This window comes from Python bivittatus, unplaced genomic scaffold (genome assembly GCF_059951505.1).
Source record: "Python bivittatus isolate LINGU-HERP-01145 unplaced genomic scaffold, Pbiv_v1 ctg000020_np1212, whole genome shotgun sequence".
Lineage (NCBI taxonomy): Eukaryota > Metazoa > Chordata > Lepidosauria > Squamata > Pythonidae > Python > Python bivittatus.
This window is the reverse complement of record NW_028277030.1, coordinates 42,087,171-42,103,388: the sequence shown is the minus strand read 5'-3', so window position 1 is coordinate 42,103,388 and position 16,218 is coordinate 42,087,171. Positions and strand designations below refer to the sequence as shown.

The 16,218-nt window shown below is 36.4% G+C and overlaps 1 protein-coding gene across 1 annotated transcript in view; it reads right to left on the bottom strand.

The window, feature by feature from the left end:
- Positions 1-16,218, bottom strand: part of COL19A1 (collagen type XIX alpha 1 chain) — a 219,644-nt gene that overhangs the window by 36,557 nt on the left and 166,869 nt on the right. Inside the window, exons 29-35 of the mRNA XM_088137595.1 lie at positions 15,324-15,377; positions 14,330-14,383; positions 10,019-10,072; positions 8,302-8,355; positions 6,975-7,010; positions 6,147-6,197; positions 5,804-5,848 (exon numbers count right to left, since the gene is read on the bottom strand). Coding sequence (XP_087993721.1) covers positions 5,804-5,848; positions 6,147-6,197; positions 6,975-7,010; positions 8,302-8,355; positions 10,019-10,072; positions 14,330-14,383; positions 15,324-15,377 — 348 coding nt within the window. The remainder of the gene's footprint in view (positions 1-5,803; positions 5,849-6,146; positions 6,198-6,974; positions 7,011-8,301; positions 8,356-10,018; positions 10,073-14,329; positions 14,384-15,323; positions 15,378-16,218) is intronic.

The window sequence follows — 16,218 nt, the reverse complement described above, 5'->3', positions numbered from 1 at the left end:
GTATAATTCTTGAAATCTGGATTTTATTTTTGAGACAACCGCTTTTATTTCTCATTTCACTTTGGACCAGTGTTTGCTCTTTCTAGGAGCAGCTGTAGAAACTTGGACAAATAGGTTCTTGCAAATGGAATCAAGATTCCAATCTTCTGATATAATTCGCTGTAATCATTGTGCACATTGATCCAAAATTCAGGGAGAGAATCTGACAGGAATCTTATTTTCAAAGAAATGCCAGAAAAGATATCTATGAATTGCTCCTTCTGGGTAGTAGTGAGTGTTGGCTATCCGTTTAGCAATGTATGGATTCCTTCTCCAGTCAAAATTTTCTATAGCTACATCTGAGAAATGGTTCTTACAGTATAATTTCAGAGAAGATTTAAAATGCAATTCTTCATATGTTATTGCTCTCACTAAATTATTTTAAAATAGAAATGTGTTTACGTTTGCATTTTCCATTTAGTACTTCTACAACTTTCTTAATAAATGACTTTAATGTCTTGAATAATGTTATTATTGCCACTTTGCAGTGAGGTATTCAGTGTTCATTTTCTCAAAAATATTAGCTTCAGTTCAATCTTTATTACAGTCATGAACCAGTACAAAGACATGAGTTTATAAAACAAACATAGTCATACTTAAAATATTGACAACTTGTAGTAGCAGGCATATATATTAAAATACACTTGTTACCTATTCAACCCAGCAAATGAGGTCTAGGATGTAGCCTATATTATCTATCCTAACAATGTACGGATTAAAAGTATATTAAATGTGAAGTATAAAACTTAAAAATCTGCATTGTGACTATGCTATATGTAAAAGTATATATAGGCAAAATTATAAAAAAATTACTATAGTATACAGGCCATTACAGAGGATAGCCTTTCTTAGCTTTTGGTCTCTTGATGAGGCGGATCTTCATTGCTGCTGCGCAAAAACTTGCTACCTGCTTTGTTACTGTAAGGTGTTTATCTATGAGCAGCAATTGCATATGCTTGTTATCTGTGCATCCAGGATATTTAGCAATCCATGGCATAATAAATTTAGCACAGGGGTCTTCGTAAAAGGTGCAGTGCAGGAGGACGTGTTCTATAGATTCAACCTCCCTTGTGTCACATGGACATAATCTAGTGGCCAGTGGAATTTTTTTATACCTTCTCTCCAAAACAGCAGAGGGGAGGGCATGGCAGGTGCTAAGGAGAAAGCTCTCCGATGGCAGGTGATTTCAAGGTGGTCAAGATAACTAGCAGCCGAAACTCTGTATTTTTTAAGTGGAGGGGACAGGAAGAGTGGTGTCTTTCCAATATCTTCTTGTCTCTCAATATCCTTTATTCTTTGTTTTAATTCTTGCTTCGCTCGATTAAAATCCATCTCCAGGAGAGTAGCTGGAGAATATCCTAATTTTAGAAGATTTGTGTTAATGGCCTTAATCCATGACGACTGGAAATTATCTTGAAAGATATAAGATATAAGGCCCTGGGGATGCAATTTAAACTTTAACCAAAGGGTTAGAGAGGCTAAACACACTGTAGCTGCAACCCTAATCATACCAGTTTCAAGTCGAAGATGAGCATTTGACACACATCTAAGCATCTGAAGAAGTGCTCTAATAAATTTGGCTTGCACTTTTTCCAGTGGCTTGAAACAGGAAGAGGAGGGACCCAGTAAGGTCCCATAAAGGAGTTGCGCTAATGACTTGGCCCGGAATAATTTTAGTGCTGCTGGAACATAGGATCTCCCCTTAGATCTGGAGAATTTTAGAATAGCGTTAGCTGACTGTTGTCCAGTGGCTGCAGCGTACTCACAGTGCGTTGTCCTCGAGCCTGTAGCATGAACAACTATGCCTAAGTACTTAAAACTAGCCACTTGCTCTATTTTGTGCAATACTTTTTAGTCTTTTTGAGCAAACCATTATCTTGGTTTTCTGATAGTTTATTTTGAGCTTTTCGCTATCACAATAGCGAGCCAAGGATGTCAAAGCACTTTTAAGTCCTATCGGGGTTCTAGATAGAACAACTGCATCATCAGCATAGAGTAGCATAGCGATTCTGCATTCTCCTACTTTGGGGGGATGGAATTCTGGCTTATTGAGGCAATTCACCAGATTATTAATATAAAAATTGAAGAGTAGGGGAGCCAAAATACACCCCTGTCTCACCCTCTTTTGAACTCTTATTGGCTTTGAGAGAGCCCCTTGTCTGTTGCACCTGATCCTGAGGGTTGTGTTGGTATATAGGGCACAAATCATATGGAGGAGCCTGCGGTCGATTGATGTCGCTTCCAGCTTCTCCCACAGTCTATCTCTGGATATTGAATCAAAGGCTGCCTTCAAATCTATGAAGGCGGCATATAGTGCTGTTACTTTATTTGATGAATATTTTTCAATTAAACGCTGTAGGATCACAAATTATTCAATGGTGCCTCTACCCTCTCTAAACCTGGCCTGTTTGTCTGTTATCAGGTTTCCCTGATCCATCCAGACCTTCAGTTTTTCATACAGGTGCTTGGTGTAGAGCTTGCTGATTATACTTAGTAGGCTTATTGGCCTATAATTTGCAGGCCAATTTTACCCTTCTTGAAGATTGGGACTATAATTGCCACACCCCAATCCTTGGGTATCAATGGGAGTCAATGAAGGTAATGAGTGATGCTAAGATTGGGGTCCACCACTCTAAATTCTTCTTTAATAGTTCTGGGGGTATAAGATCAGCTCCCGGGGCTTTCCCCATTCTGAGTTGATCTATAAGCATCTTAATTTCATGTGCTGTTACTGGGGGCCAATCAGGTAGATCTTCCTCCATTTGCAATCCTGATTGATTAGATGGATCGTTGTACATTCTCTGGAAATGAAGTTCCCAAACTTTTGGGGATATATAGGAGTCTATTAAGGTAGGGGTTCTATACATCTGGTTAGAGATTATCTGCCAAAAGAGAGACGAGTTCCTTCACTTAGCAGCATCAATCAGATGTTTCCAAGTGGCTATTATGTCTCTTTTTTTCTTCTCAGCCACTAATTGTTTGTACTGCTTCTTAAGGGTAAGCAGAGATTTGAGTGTCTCCATATTTTTATCCTTGTCTCCTACCTGCGATTTATACAGGTGTTAAGCAGAAGTAAGAGCTTTCTTAGCCTCCACACATACTTTGTTGAACCAAGGCTTTGATGCATTTATAGATCTTTCAGCTGGAGATGCGCGACCATAAGCCAATAAGGAATGTAAGTTTTGTATTAGGGTTTTATATAAGTTCAGAGGGTCTTGGGTGAACTTAGTTGTTATAAAAGCTGCTCGGCAAGTCTGGATATTCTTCTCTGCAAGCGTCTTTTTCAGCTTTTGGTCAAGTTGTAGAGTCCATTTGGCCCGGCATCTTGCTTGGCCAGCTAGAGTAATTTCAGGGGTACACTGGGTTTCAAGATGTGTCCCCTGACTGGGAGACTTCAGGTTTAGACAAAGTGGCAGATGGTCACTGTCAAAATAGGGCAGAACTTTAAAATTCTCCATAAGCGGTAATAGATTTCTATTGACTGACAAATAGTCTATGGTATTTGTTTTTGTACCTGCCATGAATGTGAATTCACCGGGATGGTCTCCTTGAGTGGAACCATTTAGTGTGAGTAAATTGAATTTGTTCAACATTTTTGCGAGACATAAGCCTGCATAATTAGGCTTATCGTCTTTAAACAATCGCACATAGTGAGTACAGATTAAGTTATTTTCTTGTGCTGGTGGGCATCGGTGGAATTTTGTATATAATGTAAGATCATCTGACCCAGCCTGGCATTAAAGTTGCCTCCCAGTATTACCATTGCACTGGGGTGCATTAGTAGGAGATCCTCTATATACTGCTCCAATTTTGTCCAGACCACACTGGTCTCATCTCTTCTTTGTGTTGGGGCCAGGTAAACATTAATAAGTAACAGAGGAACTAGTTCCAAATCTAATAAAATGGTCAGGGCCAATTGGTCCAATGTAGATATAAGCTTAGGTTCTGCTCTTCAGGAAGTAGAAATAAGGGTGCCCAATCCTCCTTTTCGTCTTCCTGGGCCTCTTCTCGGGGTTGCTCCCAGTTGAAAAGAGTAATAGCCATCAAGTAGAAGATCATCGGCTGTCCAAGTTTCCTGCAACCTCAATGTGTCTTTGCCATATAGGGGACTGGAGGGACTAAGCTGTCTGTTACGACATCAGCCCGCTATATTCCAAGATAGAATTTTTAAACTGTTTATTTTGGTCTAAATATCCTAGTTGCACACTGAAATCACTGTTGACAAACATGTGTGCCTTTCCTCAGTTAAATACTGATAAAATTCATTTTTCACTTCAAAAGCATGTGTCAAATGTTTCCCAAAGCAGCCATTTTGACTCACAGTAAAACAATAACAAAACCAACTCTTGAGAATAATGTTGCCTTGACAGGCCTGGTTTTTATATAGTTCACAATATTTATTGTTGTTTGTAGAAACTTCTCCAGTGCTGGGCTCATCTATTCTGATCAAGTGTTTGCTTATGAATCATTACTCATCCCTGTGATTTCTTTGCAGAAGAGTAAATCCTCATGTATTTTAGCTTCATCAACAAATCTAAACTATGTTATTAAATGAGCATCCTTACGGCTATCCATCACCTCATCTACCTGAATGAAAAATTCTGTGTTTAGCTTTTCAATTAATTGATTTCATATATATGCAATTTGTTGGAAAACAATGTCATTAAATAAAGAGACGCTTGGAAGCTGTTTGTAATCATCTCAGTATGTATCAGAAAATGTAATTTTCTCCTATTTTTGTTTTTTTTTTACAACTTGATAAGAAATGATTCTGGAGGGATATACTTAACCAGATTCCCAATTTCTTCTTTTCATTTCATTCCCTTTTTGAGTGAAAAAAAATCTGAAGATTTGTTAGCTAAGTCATCACAACTTGTTTTTAGAAGTCATTTTAGTTTGCCATGGTTGTATTTTCAATGGACAGCTTTTTCTGACAAATAACACACTAAGGATTTTCTTCTCCAGAAACGATTGGGAAACCAAAAGATACTTAACTTCCATCATGCTTTCTTGATCTAGGCTTACTTTTATCAGCACTGTAGCTTTTTTCTTATCACCAACAAATCCTTTTCCATTTTCAGTCAGAAATCTAAAACTGCAATGAACCTCTGTCATTGAGGATAGACTAGAACCTGGGAGTCCCAGTGTGTGAGTCTAACACTTTGACCACAACACCACACTGGGATTATCCAGGCAAAGTGGGAGCCTGCATGTGCAATGCCAGAACTCTGTCATGGAATCAGGGTGACTGAAACCCAGCGAGGTTTATTTGCATCGGACTGGGCTACATAGTAATATACTATTTTAAAAATATGAATTATAACCTTTACTTTTAAAATCTGTTGACATTTTTAATGGAAATTAAACATGAATCTTATTCCTAATTATAAACTTAATTAATAGACCAAGATATATTATGCCCATTGGACTGAACTGGCTTACCATCTCTAACTGTGTGCTGGTCAAAAGTTGATTAACTTGGAATTTTTTCAACCTGTTTTTTTATTCCATGGAGAAAAAGCCAAAGCCAATCATAATATTTTTTTTAATTTATAAAGTCACATTGAAAAACACATTGAAAAACAAAAAAATCAAGCAGAATCTAGGTATTAGTGAATGCTAGTACTATGCAAATTGCTGTTTTTCTTATCAGGCTTGTTTCTGGACAGAAACAAAGAAAGTGTTGCAATTTGTACAAAATAATTGTATATACTGTATTCATATACAGTAAATATCAAACTATAATAATGCCATGCATACTTACAGGAGGACCAGGAGGACCAGCATAACTGGCAACATTGGCACTTCCCTGCAAAAGGAAACAGACTTTAATTTAAATTAAATGTTAATTCATGCAAAGTGATTTAGTTAATTTTGTGCCACTGGTCCTCCTTTTTTTAATTGATCTTTTCTGGACTAAGAGATTTTTATTTTGTGTTATGTTTCTGGTTTAAAAGTTTAGGTTGTTTTTAGAAGATTTGCATTGTTTTTTAATGTAAATTGTTATAATCGATTGTGTCCCCATTTTGCTATTTTTTTAATCAATAAAAAGCAGGGTATACATTAAACAAAGAAATAAACATTATGTGTTCCATGCTAAAAGATACCTGTAGTTTATACAAACTGCTCATGCCATTTCTTTCACTGTATGGTATACCCTGAAAAAAAAATGAAGAGAATATATTAATTAATAAACCTAAAACTCAGAATAAATCCTGATGTCTTTTAAGACATAAGCACTGCATATCCTTTACCTGAGGCCACAGCATGAAAACAGAAATTCTCCTACACTAGAGAGCAGGCATGGGGAAATTCTGGATCTGCTCAGCCTGTAAAGTCCCTCCTGCTCCTAGGCTACCTTCCTCAAATTGTCTGTTTTCTCCATGGCAGGGTAAACTGTGAGGGATGGTGGAAGGCAAAATGACTCTGGCTTCTCTTTGGATGGCTTTCTACTTCATCATGCAGAAAGGACAGTTATGCAGCTGTTGTGAAGAATGACATCTCCCCCTCCAAAGCCCTTTCTCTATGCAGCAGCAGATGGGAGATTAATCCAGACATGTTGCAGAACTATCACTGAATAACATCTCTCCATTGGTTGCTGCATAGAAGCATGAAGAAAGAGGTGGGAGAGCTTCCCTGCTTTGACTCCATGGACTGTCTTTCTCTAGGAAGAGGTTGTTTCAACTTAGAGAAACAGATAACATTAAGGCAAGGCACTTGTCCAGGAATAAAGTTTCCCCTGACAACATCTGACCTGCTGAAGCTGATAGGAAACTAATTCCAGTTCCTGGACTGGGTTCGGTTCTTCCCTGATACAGATCTTCCCAGTTGATACAAGGCCTAACCTTGTAGATCTGTTCCATCAAAATCAAAGAAGCATACTTTGACATATTTTTAGGACTTCAACCACTTGTAAAAGCATGCGTATTACTTACAGGTGGTCCAGGCTTCCCAGGAGCACCCTCATTTCCCTAAACCAAAAGAAGAATAACACTCTGAAAAGACCTGTTCAACGGAGAACAGCAGGATTTTACAGATCACATACACATAATACTTCTATTTCAAATGTGCAGTATAAAATAAGTAATATTTAGATTTCTTAGAGCTCTTTCACATAAAATATTTTAAAATGCTACCTCTTATCTCAATGGCAATTCCAAAAGCTCTGTGCATTTCACCTTAATGACTAAGAAATATTCCAATCTAACCACAGGGGCTATGCCATGCAATTTCAGGACCTCATTCTATTCTTTTATTTGCAGGTTTTTTGATCGACTCAGAGGAAAAGGACCCAAATCAACACTGTTGATGTGTGTGCTGTAAAATACTATCAGTATCTACTTCACAGTGGGACACAGAATTTGGGAGATGGATGATTAAAGTTAATAGGGCTGGGAAAAATGGAAATGTTTTATTGAAGATAAAAATCATCTTTTTAAAATAACTGTTACCAGTTTCCTATGACAAATTGTCTCTACAATATAAAAACCTTATGACAAATTGTCTCTGCAATATATAAATACAGTATATAAAAATGAAAAAGAAAGTATATTGCTCTGTCTTAAAAGAAGGCACTAATGGTGATTAATCTGTACTATCAAACAAATTGTTGTAGCAGGAGGCACCCATTCTCAAATGAAGAACACTAAGCTACAGATGGGTTATGAGAGCCTCAAGAATGCTGTTGACATTGAAGCTCTCAGAACACTTCAAAGCCAAGTTTCTTATGAACTCATCTACTTTTAGTACACTTCAAAGAAATTGTTTATACTTGTTTAAGAAATCAATTTTGGGTTTTACATGTTGATAAATGACCACATTTAGAGTCATAAACTTTCAGCAAAAATATGAGATCAGAAGTACTACAATTACTGCTTTCAGAAATAATCAGTGGATTGTTATTGCACTATTACTAGGACCCATATTGATAGACTAGAAAAACAGGGCCAAGCTCCAAAAAAGGAGTCCCTAAAAGATTCCTGATGATGTCTGATGTTCAGTTTGATGGTCCTGCAAGCCTGTAATTTCCATGAGTACTAAAGATCCAACAATATACTCAACTGATTACCTGGCAAAAAGAAGCTACATAAACCACAGATCCATAGAAAGTGTTACAGATATCTTCAAACTTCCATAAACTGAAAGATTCAAACTCAGTAGGATTACAGAGTGCACCTGCAATTCTTTATTTAACTAAGAAGAAATTAAGTGAACTAACAATAAAAATGCTTTTAGAAGGAATGTGTATACTGAGTAGCATACCTTCTCGCCTTTTGTTCCTGGTGAACAAGGTTGTCCCGGTCTTCCTACTGGACCCTGTAAAACAAAGAAGTTACATTAAGAAAAGAGTTTAATGTCATAACATTCAGAGTTTGAAAGCTGGGCTTCTGAAAAGTAACTTTAAACAAATTATTTCTTTTTGTCCAATTATTTAAACATGTATATTTAATTCATCTGATGTATCAGTCAGATATAACCCAAAACAAACACTGTATAATAGATGAAACTCATTTTCCCAGATAAACCTTTTATCTCAAGGAAAGCAAATCTTAGCATTATATAAACATCTTCAGCCCCCAACCTAGGACTCAAGGGGCAAGATATCCCTCAGTATTGATATAGTCCCTGAGAAGGTCCTATCACATCCTACCCTGCACTGTCTACATCATAGGTAGGACACAGGAAAAACTTTCTCCATCTGATCTGAGGATATGAATGATACAGCAGAAAGCAGCCCTTCAGGTAATTGTTCCTAAACAAATGTGCAAATAAGTACAAGTGCTACAGGATAAGTGGAATGCAATCCAAGGGTCAGTATGTATAAATATCCTTGCTACTAAACTCAGGACTTGCTAAAGTTTCCAAATATTCTTCAAAGATAGTCCCCATTGCACTTCTTCAGCCTACATGTAACTAAGGCACACGTTACCGTTATACTTGTACAACTACTGCATCTTATTGATACTGTATGTCTTTGACATATTTTTAAAATAGAATGGCTGAAAGTTGTGTTTCTGATGCCATTCCCTTCCTTTTCCCCAACTTTGGCAAACTATTTGCAATGATTTTATTCTGAAATAATGTAATTGTATTCAGCCATAACTAAGGCATATGTCACCACTGTACTAGAGATACAACTGCTGTATCTTACTGATACATCTTTGATGTACAAAACTTATTTTTAAAATATGATGGATGAAAGCAGTGTTTCTGATTGCATTCTTTCCCCTTTCTGGTACTGCAGTGACTAAAAAATATTCATCACACTCTTTTAAATTAAGACAACTATATCTAACATAGCTTGAGGCCTTAAAAGAGAACTTTCATATTCCTTCCTCGACCAATAAACTCTTCTCTGATTCTGTATCCCTAGGTGAGTAGATTTCAGCTGGTTCTATGTGTACAAACAACTGTGGTGGGTTGAGAATAATAATGAAGCATACCTTTTGCAGATAATGCACTGCATACAACTCACCTCAGTGTAAGAATAACAATTATACTAAAAGTGAATTAGGGATATGACCACCCATTTTACTGCAGTTTCTGCAAAGCCTGCAAACATTAATTTCTCCCAAATTTCTATTCATTCAAATTCCAATACTGTCAACATGTTCAGGAATTATTAAATATTCTTTTGTATATAACAAGGCAAGCTTGATGCATTCATGCTGCTTATTGACAACAACATGGAAGTCCTTTGCCCTTGCCTTCTTTTGGGATCTTATTAAAACTTCTCCAGCCCCTCTACATTCCTAGGACTTCCTAGTGGTCCTCACTGAAGAACTAACCAGATCCGCCCCTGCTTAGCTTTTTCAGACCAACCAAGTTACTGCCTTCTGCTGTAACCTATCAAGCACTACTACCTGCACTCAGTTTAGCAGATCCTCTTTTCAAATCATTTTAAGAAGAATATTGAACTGAAGCTGTGAAGTTACAAGGCTGCAGTATGTCATTGGCAAGAATGACATCAAATACTTACAGAAGGTCCTGGTGGTCCTGCCACACCAGGCAGCCCTGGAATTCCTTGAAGGCCCTGAAATAAATCAACATATGAGAATGTGAATATGTGAATGTATGCATGTATGTGAGTGTATGTGTGTGTGAGTGTGCACACATGCATGGGGATGTATAGATGAACTCATTAAAATTAATTGAAATAATATATGTCATTCATATAGGAAGAATATATACTTTCATTACTTTTTATCTGGTAATTTGTAGTGCTCTCTATATAGATTATTTTTTATATTTTATACTTAAAGTAAATGTAGATATACTTAGTAAGTGTAATTATTGTAAACTTACTGTAATACGTTTTTACTGTTATTAAACTTATGTATTGTATATTAATAATGACAATACTATATATGCTGTTGTATACCTAACATTTTGTCCCCATTATTCTTATAACTAGGTTATGCAATAAATACAATTAATTTATTTATAAAGTATGTTTACATTATGTTTACTTGGATTATTATTTTTTTCAGCTTCTTTAAAAACCAATATTTGAGAAGTTTCTTGCTTACTATTTATTTTAGCACTAGAAAGAAAGAAAAAGAATGGATTTTTGTTGCATATTCTAATGAAATAAGATATACCTCTTTAATAAACATGTATTATAATGGAGATATTAGAGGTATTTGGTTCCATAATAACAGTCAATAACTGTTTAATATTCCTTGGCTCATATATAAGAGATAGTTGCATGATGGACAAAGCAATTAAACAGCCATTCTTTTTTCACAAAGAAATCTTGGAGTTTTAGGTTTGTTTGTTTTTTGTTTAAATGGATCAGAGTACCTCTAATGGATAATTCTCAACATTTTCACCAGCCAACATTTCCAAGGATTCTTATGTAAAACAACAACAACAAATCACACTGATAGTTAAAAGGTGCTATAAACCCAAGAGAGGAATGGAATGCTATTGTGAGAGGAACAAGATTATGCATGTGGACTATTTTTGCAGGGCATTGCCTGCCTATGCTTTGACTAATGATGCAAGTAGTGTCTGTTAACATGCTTCTAGCTTACCTGCAACCACTCTGTTGATATGCAATGTTTCGCTTGTGTTTACGTACAGGTTCCACAAGTTGTGCTTATGTATAGGTTCCACAAGTTGTGGAACCCACAAGCTGCACAAGAAAAGAAGTGGAGATTTTGACCACTTCCAGATATCCAGCATTCCATCTCTCAATACTTCTAATTTTATGTTAAAGTATACCCTGAAGTGATCCAGGGCATTTTGACTAATCTGATATAGAACAGGAAACAAATATGCTTCCGTCTCTCCTCTCTTCCATGTATGAACAAAAATTTTAGAGAAGAAGCAGAGACAAAAAGTAAGAGTAAATACTTGCCATTTTGCTCTCAGATTCAAGAGTTTCCCATTGCTACTGCTTGCAATGACAAGCTCTTGGTTATAATATCATTTGATCACTATGTACCACATCTCATGTCAAAACTAGGATTGCATCTTCTTCTAGAAAGTTCCTTTGCATAGCACCAGCCTTTTGACATCAGACACCATTCTGTTTCATTTTAAGCAACTGGAACCAATCATACAATCATTTAGCATAAAAAAGGACAATTGTTGGATCTGTTTGGGTTACAAATAGATCAGATAATAGTTGCTGGAGATGTTAGTTTTGATTCCATCATTGGATAGGAATAAGATTTGTAAAAGAAAATGAGATCCCAAAGTCGCACTGCTCTTTATACTTATATTCAAAATTTAATTTAGTAGATGTATGGAGAGTACTCCCAACATACAAGAGTTGTTTTTTTTTTAAATCTACTTCATGTTATACTTGTTCAAAATGGGACAATTTTCTACTCTCACTCTGTCAGTTTAGTGGAGAAATTTACCATTGGTAAATTTTACTTTTTAGTATGGTAAATATTACTTTACTATTCCTGTACCTGTAATGTACTTGTAACAATGCCATTAATTTGGAAAAAAAAATCCTTAACTTTGCAGGAAATCTATGATAAGATTGATATGCTAAAATCTGGAAAGGGCCCTGGACCAGATATAATAACAAAAAAAAAATAAAGAGAAAGTAGCTCCTATATCCTTGGAGATATTTCAGACATTTTATGGTTCATAGTTTCATACTATTTGCTTATATTACTGTAATTTTGAAGGTCAGAAAGGATCCACCTCAATGCATGAGTTACCATCTGATACCTTTGCTGTTAAGATTAGGTGCTTATTCCAGTTTACAATTAAATTGAAAATACAATAAAAGCTAAAGAATATTGAAGAAAAACAAGGCAAAAGTTCTGGAGGCAGAACATGTTACTGGATACAATAATTCTCCCTTTCTGATGGGGAAAAGAACCCGTATCTAGTACATGCATACTCTCTCAAAATTATCCTGTGGGGTTTATTCAAAGATCAGTGAAACCTGAAACAGTATCAGATTGACTTAAAGTACAACTCCGCTTTGCTGGTCTTGAAATTCTATTTCGTTCAGGCCCAACCCGCTGTACTGGAAATAGGATTAATTTATCCACTTGCAGTGCGATAGAATGTAAGAGCCACTCAAGAGTGCAGATTGCTTAAGAAGCTTATCGCCGGTGCAGCAGTGCGATCCTTAGTAACCGAATGAGTCCATGTGGCACCTTACTGATCTAATAAAAAGTTTTGCCCTGACTCTGGAGCCTCTTAAAAATCTAAGTGCCAATTATAAACCAGCCCTTTTATTTGGGTTTGCTTGTTGCTCCTGGGTTCTGAAGAATGAAGTATTGTCAAGAGTTGCTTGATGTCAGGTGTCTGGATTTTATGCTATTGCTGCTTCTTTTACTGCATTGTAAAGGAACAGATAAATATATTGTAAGCCACCCATATAAATAAATATTGTTGGTTGCCTGTGCTGAATTTAAAATCATTCTGCTTATTTTACTGAACAGGCTTCTGCTAAACTGGTGCCATATTATGCAATGTTATATCGTTATCTTTTAATTTTAGTCTTTGTTAATGGACATGGAGGCATAAGGCATTCATAGCTGTATACAGCTGGAGCAGTATTTAAGCCTCTATCAATGTTTTAAAAAAGTCAATAAATATAGTGTCTTCCCAAAGCAAATGTATTCTGATCATCAGTGTTTGTCAAGGTATTCATGACAGTATGATACTAGCTTGTATTATTCCTTATTACCCATGTTTATTTTACAAAAAGAATAAACTTAGAGAGGTCTTAATAAAATTCAGAAAACCATATGACTCCAACCAAATTAAAACAAATCATAATTAAAAAAAAAACAAAGGGTGTGTGTGTCTTTTTTATCTCTTCCCACATAACTTATATGCTATCCTTCAAAATGGTTGCAGGCATTATATTTAATCACCTGGCTTCATTTTAACAAATTGAAAGAGCAATTTACTCTTTTTGGTTGAATTTATTTTATTCTGATATTCTGACAAAAGATTGCTGATGAAATCCATGTTTGCTTACTTCAGTGTTGCTGTAAATGCTAGACTGAGATCCCCATTTTTTTGGCCTGCAGGTATTTTTAAATTTTAAAAACAACCCTTGGATTCAGCTACCAAGTGGAGACATGGCCAGTTACACAATGTTGCAACATCCACTATCTAGGTAATACAATATGTTCTCTCTCTTGTAAAGAGAGGAGAAACAGGTAGCAAAGAGAGGGAGGTAGGGGAAAAAAAAGGGAGAGAAAGGGAGAGAATAAAATACAGAGAAAGAAAGGGGAAAGAAAGGCTGAAGGAATAAAGGCAGAAAAATGGAAAGAGGAGATTGGTGGGGAAGAGAAGAAGCATGTTATTCAGCAAGGAACATTTTATTCAACTGAAAGGAACAAATAGCCTCTTTCATTTAAGTTGAAAAAAAGCTTCCTGCCTAAAAATGTTTCTGGGAAGAGAAACCCTCTCATTAAAGATCCCTTTGTCCCAAGGATCCTTGGTGATATGAGGAATCCATGATCCTACATTCATATTTTTTGAGCAGAGGAGACTTTTTCCCTTCAGTAATGTGAAGAAGGAAAATCATTTTGTGTGTGTGTGTGTTGGGGGGGTATTTTCCACCTTGTGAGAAATGGATAGTGGAGAAATGCCTTCCCCATGCCAAAGATGTCTTGTTTTCTAGGGTTATAGTGAGAGGGCTAATAGATGTAGCGGCAGCAGCGGCAGCGGCAAGGCTTGTTAAATCAAATGACCCAGTGCAAAAAGTTGTCTGACTGGCTAGAGTGAAGACTTGGAAAACGACAAGAGCTAATGCTAACTGGAAAAGAATTCTTGTGGCAGCAGGAGTAGATCTTCCTACCTCATCACCTTTCTCTCCCAGAAGGCCAGGAAAGCCACGTTCCCCTTTGCTCCCCTAGGAACAAAGAAAATAGACATTGTCTGGTTTATAAAACAAGTTTATCAGAGGAAACATTTTCAAGTAATGGATGCCAAAATAGCCCGGCAGGGATTGTAACACATTCCTTGTTCCATAGCTCTAACAACTGCAGCATCAATTATGGCTTAAATGCCTACAAACATTTACACAGTTAAAATTGCAATCCTGAATTCAAGAGAACTGACTTCTGTTTAATCTTCACAGAATTGCACTGTTGATGTGGAATGACAGACTAAGAGAGATCACTTTGTATATATGAATTAGTGCTCGGACAACTCTGAAAAATCTTCAAGCTAATTTTGCACAGGAATTCTTGGTACTTCACTATTCCTGTACCTGTAAAGTGCAACATTCAGTAGGAGATAAACTAAGGAGAAAAAAAAGAACAGGAAAGGTTTAACAATGCCAATTGTCAAAGATAAATCAAGGGACTAGACTGAGGGGCCTAATCATATGGAAATGATTCCAACAATAAGCTAGTAAGACTACTGCTATTGTGACTCTGAGGACCCTTGTGTGGCTGAGACATTGTTATCTTGAAATCAGCTCAACGTGTAAAACCTGTGATTTGGCAAAGTCCATTGCCTTGCCCAGATTCTTTCTTTTCTTTCTTTTATACATTTTTATAATGTTTCCTTGATAAATTCCGCTCAGTAAGTCTCGCATGCAACTACCTCTTTAATTAAAAGCTTCTGTGCATTTCCAGAAGAGCCGCCAACTGGCTGGTCACTTATTCTGAGGGGGGTTGTGCAGGAATATGGGATGCACACAGGCTTTTAATCAGCCAAAATGTTGATTATTTGTGGTAGTGAAAAACAATGCATTTACAACTTAAAAATAAAACAGTGCATGCATAACTAAATCAAATACACAAATGAGCAAACTTTGTTTAAAAAAGCTCACATGAGGAACTCACCTTTGGCCCTTCTCTTCCTGGGATTCCTGGGGGACCTCTTGGGCCAGGATCACCCTAATTAATAGGCACAAAGACAATGATGGAGGGAAATTAAAAAAAAAAAAAGCCTTGAAGCATGTATTCACAGAGGGGATAATACTAGCTATATCTCCCTAACTTCAAGGCCATGCCTACAATAAGTTTGCAATATTCCCTTTTCTCCTCTGAGAAATATTCTGTTCAAAATATCAAAAGGCATGGTGATTATTCGTCCAAGATAGATTAGGTCAGAGAAGTTTATCTTTTGAATACTTAAAGATCAGGGCAGGGGAAAAAAGTTAATGGACTCAGACTAAAGCTGCAGCTGAGTTTATTCCAAGTATTCCCTGACAGATTTTCCTCCTGTCAAATCAGATTTGGATTCCTCTAATTCTAATAGACCATTTCTTTCATATTTGGATTCAAGGCCCAGCAAAGCTACATGTTCATGCATGAGACAATTACATATACAGATATAAATGACAAAATAAAATATTGATTTAAATATATATAAATAATCAAGATTCTGATAGCATGAAGGAAGGAAAGCTTTAATGGAGGTTTCCCATATTTTGAATTTTGGATTATGAAATGATAAATTAAACATTAAACATTAAAATTAAGAACTATATGTAAGAACAGAGACTGTATACAGGTGGCCTTCATTATTCAAGGGGCTTCTGTTCCAGCCTAAAAATTGCTGAAAAAAACTGTAGATAAAAGACTTTGAAAAAGGTGGATATTATGCATGCAGAAAAGTACATCATCCCTTTTACATTTGTGTAAAAGAAACATTAAAGTCTTCCTCCAAATAGAACAGGCCCTAAGAACCACAGAAACTCTTTACCATAGATAGTAATCTCTGGGCGGATTTACC